General features: G+C 46.6%; 1 protein-coding gene across 6 annotated transcripts in view; it reads right to left on the bottom strand.

The window, feature by feature from the left end:
* Positions 1-5401: 5401 nt before the first annotated feature.
* The window catches only part of smarca4a (SWI/SNF related BAF chromatin remodeling complex subunit ATPase 4a), a 168279-nt gene continuing 161297 nt past the window's right edge, over positions 5402-12383 (bottom strand). For 5 of the 6 annotated variants that reach the window (XM_070867225.1, XM_070867227.1, XM_070867224.1 and 2 more), the window contains exons 33-36: positions 11621-11722; positions 8602-8731; positions 7336-7475; positions 5402-6213 (exon numbers count right to left, since the gene is read on the bottom strand). In XM_070867225.1, coding sequence (XP_070723326.1) covers positions 6181-6213; positions 7336-7475; positions 8602-8731; positions 11621-11722 — 405 coding nt within the window. In that variant the 3' untranslated portion in view covers positions 5402-6180. Of the gene's footprint in view, positions 6214-7286; positions 7476-8601; positions 8732-11620; positions 11723-12383 lie in introns of all 6 variants that reach the window. The other variant, XM_070867230.1, reaches the window with a different exon arrangement.

Here is a 12383-nt window from a genome sequence, read left to right as displayed (position 1 = left end):
CGGTTGATAGTGGCCTTGTAGTCACCACAGATCCTGACCGAGCCATCCGTTTTTAGGACAGGGACGATGGGGTTGCCCAGTCGCTGAATTCAACGGGCGAAATTATGCCCTCTCTTAGCAACCTGTCCAACTCACTCTCAATTTTCTCCCGCATCACATACCGCACAGCTCTGGCTTTGTGGTGCACTGGTCTGGCATCCGGGGTGATGCGTATTACTACGTTGGTACCTTTGAAAGTCCCGACACCAGGTTGAAATAGTGACTCAAATTTCTGTAGGACCTGTGAGCATGAACTTCGCTCCACAGATGAAATGGCGTGCATATCCTCCCATTCCCAGTTCATCTCGGCTAGCCAGCTCCTCCCCAAAAGCGTGGGACCATTTCCAGGGACATACCAGAGTGGCAGCCGGTTCTCTGATCCATTATGTGTGACCACCAACATTGCACTGCCTAGCACTGGGATGATCTCTTTGGAGTACGTCCGTAATTGCGTGTTAGTGCGTTCTAGTTTGGGGCTGCTAGCTCCGAGTGGCCATAGTTTCTCGAATTGTTGGACACTCATAAGTGACTGGCTGACCCCTGTGTCCAGCTCCATGCGTACCGGGATGCCGTTTAATAGGACTTTCATCATCATTGGTGGCGTTTTGGTATACGAGCTGTGGATGTTTGCCACATGAACCTGCTGAACTTCAGCGTCCATTGCTTTGTCCCAAGCATCAACCTGCCTTGCAGACCCCTCTTGTGGTTCATCTGCCTCGTAAATTAGCCTCGCTGCGGGCTTCCTGCACATTCTGGCTAAATGTCCACTGAAGTTACAATTTCTACAGATCAATTGTTGAAACCTACAGGTTTTTGCAGCATATCTACCCCCTCACCTCCAGCATGAGCTGAGATTGTTGTGAAGAAAAGAGCTGTTACCAGGCATTCCTCTCTGATTGTCTCTTTGATTACTCTTGAGCACTCTGTAAGTGGGTGTCAATGGCCCCATCCCGGGACGCATTGTCCACTGTGATGGTGTAAATGTCCGTTCATCCTGTCATTGTCTCTGTTGAGGACCCATTCTAGAGTCTGTTGCTGCCTAGGTGGTGTTGAATTGCCCTTGCCTGCCTGCAGGGTTCTGAGTCGCGTTTACAATGTTAACTCCCTGATCCATCGCCACGTTGGAAGCAGAGTTGCGCGCGTATATTATCTTGGTTTCCTTCTCCCCGCCATGAAGGTCTGAGCCATCAACGAGTCCTTGGTCTCAATTAGCTTTCTGAAAATCCCGGCATGACCAATGCCCTCAATGAAGAAATCCCTTAACATCTCCCCCCTGCAGGCGTCTGTGAACTTACAGAGGCTGGCCAAGCGCCGAAGGTCCGCAACGAAGTCCGGTATGCTCTGTCCTTCCCGAAGTTGGTGGGTATAGAATCGGTGTCGGGACTTGTGTACACTGCTCGCTGGTTTGAGGTGCTCACCGATCAGTTTGCTGAGTTCTTCAAAGGTTTTGTCCGCCGGCTTCTCGGGTGCGAGCAGGTCTTTCATCAGCGCATACGTCTTAGGTCCACAGCTGGTCAGTAGATGCATCCTTCGCTTGTCAGCCGCTGCATCTCCCAGCCAGTCCTTGCTGGAGCCTCTCAACGAAATCATCCCAGTCCTCACCGACACAGTACCATTTCTCTGTGCTACCGGTGGCCATTCTCATGAGTCGTCGCCAAATGTAGTGTCCTTACACACTACTATAAATTCACACGAGACACATTCTGCAGACAAGGTCACTCTGTGACCCGAACCTTTATTCACAGGACCAAGAAGTGATGACCCTGCGTGGGACCTCCCTTTATATACCTGGATGACCAGGTGAGGAATGTCTCCCACAAGTTCATCCCCTGTGGTCAAGGTGTGCATTTCTTAGGTGTATACAGTATGCAGTGTTGTTACATGAAGGTTACAGTTACATGAAGGTTACATACATGACAGTTCCAGAGGGCATCCAGAACTCACTGGACAACTCACTGATGCCTTCAGGAAAGGGATGGGCGAGATGGGTTACAATAGAAAAATAGCACTGTAAAAATAAAGAGATAAAGTTAGTCTGTGTTTATATTCTTAAACAGATGGGGGACTGGAGCAGAGGCAATTCTTCCTCATCATTCTTCCTAACACATATATTGTTAGAAAAATTGAAGCCCATGGGATTAAAGGGCAGTGGCTGCCCCAGCCGCTGGGCAGGTCCCGGGGGTAATTACTGAGCAATAGTTCGTTACCAGGCACAGCGAGGCCTTCATCGATCGGCTCAGCACTCCTGAGAAAACAGGACAAGGAAGATCCGGCCTGTAACACAGAGCGGCCAATAGAGCCAGGGCCTGCCTAGCAGCTGGGATCTATCCCCTCCCCCCGCCCAGCAGCCGGGGCCTACCCCCGGGGCCCTCCCCGTGGATTGTGAGATGAACTTTTCTCTGGAGGAGTTGGCTGGATCCAGTCATGCCCCCGCCCCGCTGAAATGTGCCACGGTTTTAATTCGTTTTGTCTGAATTGTTTGTATTTTACAGTGGAAGGTTAGTGAAAGATTCATAAGAGCTGTGTGCACATTTCTGAGATTATTTAGTGAGGTGCAAACACCTAACATTTTATTGGACTGAGAACCAGCCGACAGGAGAAGCTATTTGTGTAAATAACTGCATTTTGATTCAGCAGGCTTTCAAGCTCCATTGACGTGTTTTTCCAGTTCAGTGTAATGTCCATTGGATCACGGAACCCAGGGATTTGTTAATATTTCCTTTAAAGCATTTTAATTTGTTAATCATTGCCTAGATTTACATGTGATGGTAATTTTTCCGAGAGGACAATGAGGTCATTAATCCCTATGCCGATAATATATGACAGTAGATTATAAGAAGGTTTTGCTTTTTGACAATTGTATCTGTCTTTTAGTCATGTCGAAAGATCAAAGTAAGTGGCACCATATGGGTGGTGATAACAGGTAGGATTTTGAACGTTTTTTGTAAAGCATTTTCAGATGCAGTAATATGGTTTTTGTAAAGGGCTATGACCAATGTTCCCTGTAATTTTTTTTGAGTGTGCAGTCCTTTAAAGGGCTGCACGGCCCATTTAAACTTCCGCACACGCACGGTTTTTCCATTAAGAAACCAGCAAGCAGCCTGCGCAGGAGCTTCAGACAGCTGCAAGGCCGCGCAGCTAACTAACCAGGAACGATGGCTGTGACCGGTAGAGGCTAAATAAACCATGAATGAGGTTTATAAACCAACTGTCAATTGATATTGGTTTATGTTTGGAAAAGAATAGCAATTCGTGATTTTCAACCTAAATCTCCTGATTTTTAAGAGTTTGCCTCTTGATTTATGAGATGATGGGGTTGACATGTCTGTGGTTAGATGCTTCTAAAAAGCTCAAAGTTCGTAAAAAGGGAAGAATGAAGGTTGCTATAAAATTCAAGGGAGTGAGACAGCTGGGAATAGGAGGGAGAGAGTAATAAAGTCAGCAACCACCTCAGGACACTTTGTGGGGCTTGTAGTATCTAGAGGGATGTCTCCGTTTGAGACTGCAGGACCAGCCCATTGTTCTAATCTGCTGACATACACAAATGACTCATGGTAGCATTTAGACTTTATTCCATGGAGTTTTACTGAATACCTCCTTCCCTCAGGACATGAGTTGGTAGTCGGGGAAAAAGGCTCCAAACATCCAGTTTTTCTCATTCATTCATAGCTTCTAGGGGTCGACCAGTCTTTCTTCTGCCACAGTCGAGATAAATGGTTCATTCTCTGGTTGGCAACCAGTAACTAGTGGGGTGCCGCAGGGATCAATGCTGGGACCCCAACTATTTACAATCTATATTAACAACTTTGGCAGAAAAAAATCAAAGAGCAAGTTATTATTTAAATGGAGATAGATTGCACAGTACAGCAGGGCCTGGGGGTACTTGTGCATGAAACATAAAAGAAAAGGATAGTATGCAGGTACAGCAATTGATCAGGAAGGCCAATGGTATCTTGGCCTTTATTGCAAAGGGGATGGAGTTTAAAAGCAGGGAATTCTTACTATAGCTATATAAGGTGAGGCCACACCTGGAATACTGCGTGCAGTTTTTGTTTCCATATTTACGAAAGGATATACTTGCTTTGCAGGCAATTCAGAGAAGTTTCACAAAGTTGATTCCAGGGATGAGGGGGTTGACTTATGAGGAAAGGTTGAGTAGGTTGGGCCTCTACTTATTGGAATTCAGAAGAATGATCTTATCGAAACGTATAAGATTATGAGGGGGCTTGACAAGGTGGATGCAGAGAGGATGTTTCCACTGATGGGGGAGACTAGAACTAGAGGGCACAATCTTAGAATAAGGGACCGCCCATTTAAAACAGAGATGAGGAGAAATTTCTTCTGAGGGTTGTAAATTTGTGGAATTCGCTGCCTCAGAGAAACTGGGACATTGAATAAATTTAAGACAGAAATAGACAGTTTGTTAAATGATAAGGGGATAAGGGGTGATGGGGAGCGGGCAGGGAAATGGAGCTGAGTCCATGATCAGATCAGCCATGATCTTATTGAATGGCGGAGCAGGTTCGAGGGGCCGTATGGCCTACTCCTGTTGCTATTTCTTATGTTCTTATGTTCTATTCCAGCACCACGGGAGCCTTCTCCCCTTTGCCAGATTTTCCATGCTTCCCTCCTCTCTCTGCTATTCTGCTGGACCCAGCTTTTATTTCTATACTTGTCCCATTACCTTGCTATTGTTTTGGAGATGGGAGTTCTGGGACCCTCCCTCTCCCTAAGGAGACCGGCATGCAGCAATATATAAACGGGAGAGTGGGGGCGTTGAGTTCATCTCCTTCTTGGGAGGTGTTAGTTTGAAGAAGTCTTGCCTTTGTTACCTCGAGACTCGATTATTCCAATGTTTTCCGGGCTGGCCTCCCACCTTGCACCCTCTGAAAACTTCAGCTCACCCAAATCTCTGCGGCCCGTATCCTAACTCGCACCAAGTCCCCTTCACCCATCACCCCTGTGCTCGCTGATCTATATTGGCTCCCGATCCGACAATGCCTCGATTTTGAAATTCTCATGCTGGTTTTCAAATCCCTCCATGGCTTTGCCCCTCCCTATCTCTGTGACCTCCTCCAGTTCTAAAACCCTCCGTGATCTCTGCGCTCCTCCAATTCTGGCCTCTTGCGTTGTCCTGATTTTCATCGCTCCACTATTAGCGTTCAGCTGCCTAGAGCTTAATCTGTGGAATCCTCTCCCTAAACTTCTCTGCCTCTCTGTTCTCCTTTAAGCAGCTATAAGCTTTTGGTCACCTATCCTAATATCTTGTTATGTGGCTCGACTCCTGTAAAGTGCCTTGGGACATTAAAGGCGCTATATAAATGCAAGTTGAAAAGACAAACATGCACACACACACATCAGACACAGTCAAGTAATTATTTTATTGTAGTCCAGTGATAATGACAGTACAGAATTCCCTTGCGGTCTGCAAAGAGGGGTGGTTTTGACCTGTTTTAAAATACAGTACAGTAATGGGAGTGAATTCCTACACACATGCTTACACAAGTCACAATACAATGAGGCAAGGACTGCATGTGACCGACTGCTCGCACGGAGAAAGGAAACAAAATAAACGTCTAGAAAAAAATCAAGTAGTCCCAAATTCATGAGTTTTTGTTCTTTCCCTGGTCCGACCTTTTCAAGGTGTCATTTGTTGTGCAGAACGCGCATCATCCAGCAATGGGTAAACCCGCGGGTTAGTGTCAAAGTCCCCGATTCAAGCCCGTTCGGTTAATTTAATTAATGTAACGATTAACCAGACGGATTATATATTACACAGTGCGAGGTGACTCAGCGGGAAACTGAAAGGGGGGGAAGGAAGGAGTTAGATCGCGGGATGCCTGCGGTTAGCAGCTACGTCTTGTCAGAATTAACATTACTTGCACAAGAAATGCCAGCTTGGAAAAGAGCCGTCCCGTTAATGCCACTGTGAACACGACCGGCTTCAACACGGCGAGACACTAAGTTGATAATCCTACATGCCTTCTCCTCTCCTGCTATAAATATGCAAGTTTACATCGTATACTAAAAACGTACACTACACTGCTAGCTGGACACGGGTACGAGAACATCGCACAGTCACTTTCGGAAGGGTGGACAAAGCCCCCAGTGTAGATTCCGACACGGAATGTTATCCTGAGATTAATCTTCATCGCTACCAGTTCCTGACCGTTCCTGAAAAGGCACAAAAACAAACAAACAAAAATAATAAAATAAAGGAAATATCCATCGGAGTATACTCATGGTTTAAAAGGTTACTTCTCCGCACTCCTCCCACCGGTCCTTCAGATCTCTCCTTTTCAGTGCAGTAATCCAGCTGCTTTCGTAAAAGATCTACCATCATTTAAAATTCTTTTGGTATATCAAGTGACAATAATTGTGCTCACCAATGTTCCTGTCAAGTTGTGCAGCCGTGCAGCGGTCTGGAGGTCCCGAGCAGGCTGCTCACCGGCTTTTAAATGGAAAAAAACGAGCACGCGCGGACATTTGAATGGGCCGCACAGCCAGTTAAAGGGACTGTGCCCGCCCCCCCCCCCCCCAAAAAAAGAGGGAGCATTAGTGGTCACTGGTATAATTCCAATTGTACAGCTTTGATATCTCCTCCCTGCCACCACTCCCCCCCCCCCCCCCGCCCCTACATCTGCTCCTGTGTGTTTTGTCTATCATCTGGGACTTTGCCTGATTGCCCATTCTCTCATGTGGGCTTCGGTGATTCAACCATTGTGGGGAGAGGGGCGGTGTCGCCATGGCCAAGCCCAATCCTCTCCTCTGCTGACATCCACAGACGTGCGACTTCCAGCAGGCATCGCTGTATAGCGATCTGAAGTGGAACGCCTGGCTGATTTCTCCCTTCCCATGTCCTGCGGACACTGAGGTCAGTTGTAGCGCCCGCCCTGACCGAGGCCAGCCCAGCGTAAATTGATAAATACACTGGTAGCTAAGGGAGGCACAGCAGGTTGCTTTACCAGCGCATTGCATCTTGCAGAGGTGGGATGCAAGTTCCTGATCTGAGGCTGGTAACTGCGGGGTGGGAATGGGATGACTGGACAGGCAGTTTTTGTCCTTCTCTAACCTGCTACTGCATGGTGCAGTGCTGTTTGTATAAAAGCACATGAAACTTGTTAACTGAATTAAATGACAGGCAGCTGCAGGATTCAAAGCTACGACCTTGAAGGCATGAGGTCAACATGGAGGTGGCCACTGGCCATCCAATACTGGAGATTCTGTATGACTGGCTTAAACTTAACTCTGTACAATTCAAATTCTGCAATAACGGCCTCAGGTACTGGGTCCCACCTCATCCACTTCCTCCTCCGTGTCATCATCGCTTACAATGGGTTTGGACTTGGAGGCACGGCTGGAGCGTTTCCGCACTTTCACTCGATCCTGGCTCTTCTCCTTCCGGCCTAGCTTAATCTTCACTTTCACTGAACGAGCTATGAGCGGGAGAAAGAGAGAGAGAAATGGGATCACAAAGGGTGAACCTAATCCAAGAATATTCACTCTCATCACAGCCAGTCACAATCCAGTAATCGGAGTCAGAATGTGTTCCTGCGACCCAAGTGTGTTTCCTCAACCCTGGATATCCTCATTTCCTAATCCAGTAATTGCTGTCAGAGTGTGTTCCCTTGATTCAAGTGTGTTCTCTCAATCCTGGATATCTTCATTCTCTAATCCAGTAATCAGAGTCAGAGTGTGTTGCCTCGACCCAAGTGCGTTCCCTCAACCCTGGTTATCCTCATCCCCTAATCCAGTAATCAGAGTCAGAGTGTATTCTCTCGATACTGGATAACCTCATTCCCTAATCGGAGTTGAAGTGTGTTCTCTCGATCTTGGATAACCTCATTCCCTAATCCAGTAATTGGATTCAGATTGTATTCCCTCAATTCAAGTGTGTTCTCTCAATCCTGGATAACCTCATTCCCTAATCCTGTAATTAGAGTCAAGATTATGTTCCCTCGGTTCAAGTGTGTTTCTTCGACCCTGGATATACTCATTCCCTAGTTGCTATGTAAGACACTCGGGCGTGTGTCACACACGAACACTCCTCGTCGGATAGACCATTATCAGGATGTCCTCTTCCCTTTAAGTCCTGCGGACCCTACTCTAGCTGAGAGCGCAGCTAGACGACCTTCCCCACAGTTCTGTTCATGTCACTCTGCACCATCCTTTGTCCTTGGGTCTGCGGGGAGGCAGTCTGGCCTCCATGGCAGGGTAGTCATACCGGGCTAACAGAAGGGGAAAAAATGAAAAACAGTCAGCCTTAGGCTGTGCTGGATCAATGGAACTGAACAGCCTGCTGAGGGAAGGAAATGCTGGTTCCTTCTCCCCTGGAGTGGATCAATGATAAACAGTGAACGCAGTACGCCCTTAATCATTAATTAACACACCGGTGTCGGCAGTCACAGAGCTCCACTGTCTAAACCAAACCATTTCTCAGCCGCCCTCCTGAAGGGTTTTGTGTGGAAGTGGAGGAGAACCTGCACAGAGATCTGGGAATAAAAAATCAAAACTGAAAACTCCGAAGGCAAAATGGAAACCGAAACTTCCCACAGAACTTACATTCTGACTCTGACCCTTCCTCCTCCTCCTCCTCTCCTTCCTCACTATCATCTTCGCTGTCTTCCTCCTTTTCGATTTTCTGTCGTACACTGGTGAAAACGGACTGGAGTACAATCGAATCTTCATAGATCTAAGAGTGAGGGAAAGAGGGTTTTGTCAGCTGGGCAATGCACTGGCAACAAAGTCAACTGGCCAGGGATGCACGCCGTAGGGTGGAAGGTCAGACAGGTGTTCTGGAGATTTGCTGGTTTTCCTCTCTGCTGGGCTAAGGGAGGCGTTTTAGAGAAGCTTTAGTCAGAAGGTTTAATGGGTGGTCAGTGTAGTTTGTGCAAGCTCTATGGACGCAACGAACGGCTGAAAGCTGAACAGACTGTGATCATTTTATGTTTTCGCATGGCCCAAACAGATAGTCTTTATTAATATTTGCCTTCCCTTTTGTCCTGTGTAAGAACTTACATTCCTATAGTGCCTTTCACGACCTCAGGACATCCCAAAACGCTTTATAGCCAATTAAGTACTTTTTGAAGTGTAGCCACTGTTATAATGTAGGAAACACAGCAGCTAATTTGCACACAGCAAGCTCCTACAAACAGCTATAAATTAAATGACCAGATAATTTTTTTTTTAAGGTGTCCCCGTCCCTCTGATCTTCTTAAATTAGTATCCTTTCTGGTTCTGGGGTCCATACCAATCCAATCGGTTTCCCTTTTAACCCAACTCTCTGACCCTCCCCCAAAAAGTCCCATCTAGCCAGAGGTTTGGTTTAAATGAGGCGCGCTGTGCCGTGGATTCATGCACTGCAGTGGCAAGAAAAAAAAGGTGCCACGAGCATCTGTGATGGGGCAGTGGTTTTGATACATCAAAATGCCTTATTAAAAAATCACTACCCACTTCAAAAATGGGGCATGGCAGCCAGAAACAAGGCAGGAACAAGAGCTAAATGAAAGCAGGAGAAAATAGCAGTTTCGATGGATTAAAGAAGTAAAAATTTAAGTTTCAGGAAAGAGCAACTAGAAATGAGAATGGGGGAGGGGAAAATGAGAATGGGGGAGGGGAAATTGAGAATGGGGGAGGGGAAATTGAGAATGGGAGGGGGGAATTGAGAATGGGGAGAGGAAAATGAGAATGGGGAATAAGGACGATGAGTGAGCAAAATTCAAATGTTGGCACCTCTATTTTAGTTTAAGTTAGTTTGCGTTTACTGCATTTGAAAACACTAAGCAGAAGGAGCGGAAATATTTTGGAGGTGACGGAAAGAGAATAAAGGAAAGCAAGGTGGAAGATCGTACAAGGTTGTAGGAGAGAATTCAAGATAAGAGGAGCGACTAAACAATGCAGGGAGAAGTCTGGTAAGGTGAACACTCCTTAGCAAATGTTGCAGCTTGCCAGATAGTCTGGAGAGTCAGTGTTAATGCAAATGAAACCGTTTGACATGTCTTGGCTCATCCTTAACACTGGCAACCGATGGGTGACTAAGTGAAAAAGCATTTGCATTTCATGACCTTGGAAAACCCGAAAGCGCTTTATAGCCAATGGAAGTACTTTTGAACTGTTGTAATGTAGGAAACACAGCAGCCACTTTGCACCCCACAAACAGCAATGATATGAATGACCAGGTGATCCATGTGGGATAAATATTAACCAGGACACCGGGGAGAACTCCCTGCTCTTCTTTGAAATAGTGCCATGGGATTGTTTACATCCAAATGTGAGGGCAGATGGGACCTCGGTTTAACGTCTCATCCAAAAGGCTCCCTCAGCTGTGCACTGGGAGTGTCGGCCTGCGTTATGTGTTCAAGTCTCTGGAATTGGACTTGAATTCACGACCTTCTGACTCTGGCGAGAGTGTTACCCACTGAACTAATCTAAGATGAACTGTATTTGAAGTTGAAAGCATTTTTCAGCAATAAATTCACCACGGGTTCATAACTCTTAAGCAACACTGGTGACAAGTGTAACATAACATTTATTACAAAATGATTGGAGTGAGAGTAAAGAAGTCTTACTGCAATTATACAGGGCCTTGGTGAGACCACACCTGGAGTACTATGCAGTTTTGGTCTCCTTACCTAAGGAAGGATATACTTGCCTTAGAGGGAGTGCAACGAAGGTTCACCAGATTGATTCCTGGGATGGAGGTGGGGCGGGGCGGGGGGGAGTGAGGAGAGGAGGGTTAGATGCTGCAAGGTTGTTACTCCTACCTTGGGAATCTAGAACTAGGGTTCACAGTCTCAAGATTATGGGGTCGATACCAGGGATGAGGAACGTCAGTTATGTGGAGAGACTAGAGAAGCTGGGGTTCTGTTTGGAACAGAGATGGTTAAGAAAGGAAGACTTGCATTTATATGGCACCTTTCACAACGACCGGACGTCTCAAAGCGCTTTACAGCCAATGAAGTACTTTTGGAGTGTAGTCACTGTTGTAATGTGGGAAATACGGCAGCCAGTTTGCACACAAGCAAGCTCCCACAAACAGCAATGTGATAATGACCAGATAATCTGTTTTTTTGTTATGTTGATTGAGGGATAAATATTGGCCAGGGACACTGGGGATAACTCCCCTGCTCTTCTTCAAAATAATGCCATGGGATCTTTTACGTCCACTTGAAAGGGCAGACGAGACCTCGGCTTAACATCTCATCCGAAAGAGGTTTAATAGGTGTTAAAAATTATGAGGGTTCTGGTAGGGTAGACCATTCTACTGGCAAGAGGGTCGGTAACCAACAGATGCATATTTAAGATATTTGGCAAAAAAAAGCCAGGGGGATGATGAGAAGAATTTTATTTTTATGCAGCGAGTTGATATGATCTGGAATGCACTGCCTGACAAGGTGGTGGAGGCAGATTCAATAGGAACTTTCAAAAGAGAATTGGATAAATACTTTAAAAAGGAAACATTTGCAGTGCTCTGGGGAGAGCGGGATTAATTGAATAGCTCTGCCAAAGAGCCGACAAGGGCACGATGGGCTGAATAGCCTCCTTCTGTGTTGTATGATTGTAAGCCTTCTCTGTTACCCACCAGTGATCCTTCCAGGTTGTAGGTCTGTGCATTCTGACACAGCAGCATCACATCCCTTTCCAAATCATTGAGGCTGCGGTACTTGTGGTTACGGATTCGCTCCTATTGAGAGAAAGGTGGTAGTCAGCTCGTTCTCCAGCACAAGTTCAACAAATCCACTGCTTCCAGGAATGTGCAGTGACCCCCTCATTAGTGTATGCCCCTACTGTTACTCAAAATGGTTTATAACTCACTCATAAACTAGGTGGGGGTTCACTGATCCTCTGCTGGGCGAAACACATGGAAGAGTTTGCAAAAACAAAGTGCTCCAACTGCACCCAAAGGAAGGAAGAGCTGTCAGGGTCAGCGCTTCTCCACAGAGCGCATTTCCCATCAACCAAGCGCAGAGTAACACTCAAAGCAGGAGAGGAGTCGTCAGCCCAGGCCATGGCCAGCACTGGGTCAAGGCAAAAGCCTGGTATTGAAGGAGGCACCTACCATCTGAGTGGGTCATATAATAATGGACTGCACTATGTACCATCAGACGGGTACGTACTATTGGACTGTGCCATGTCCCATTAGACTGGGGTATGTACTATTGGAATTGCCATGTCCCATCAGACTGGGGTGTGTACAATTAGACTGCGCCATGTACCATCAGACTGAGGCACTAAGCTCTGGGGCACAAATGATCACCCCCTATTTCACAACCTGCCTGCCTCTTACCTCATGTGCCTACTTCACATGCAACATTGCTACAGAGCCCCCACCGCCAGCTATGAAA

This window comes from Pristiophorus japonicus, chromosome 24, assembly GCF_044704955.1.
Source record: "Pristiophorus japonicus isolate sPriJap1 chromosome 24, sPriJap1.hap1, whole genome shotgun sequence".
Taxonomy (NCBI): domain Eukaryota; kingdom Metazoa; phylum Chordata; class Chondrichthyes; family Pristiophoridae; genus Pristiophorus; species Pristiophorus japonicus.
The sequence above is the reverse complement of the archived record's forward strand: the minus strand, read 5'-3'. Positions and strand labels throughout refer to the sequence as shown.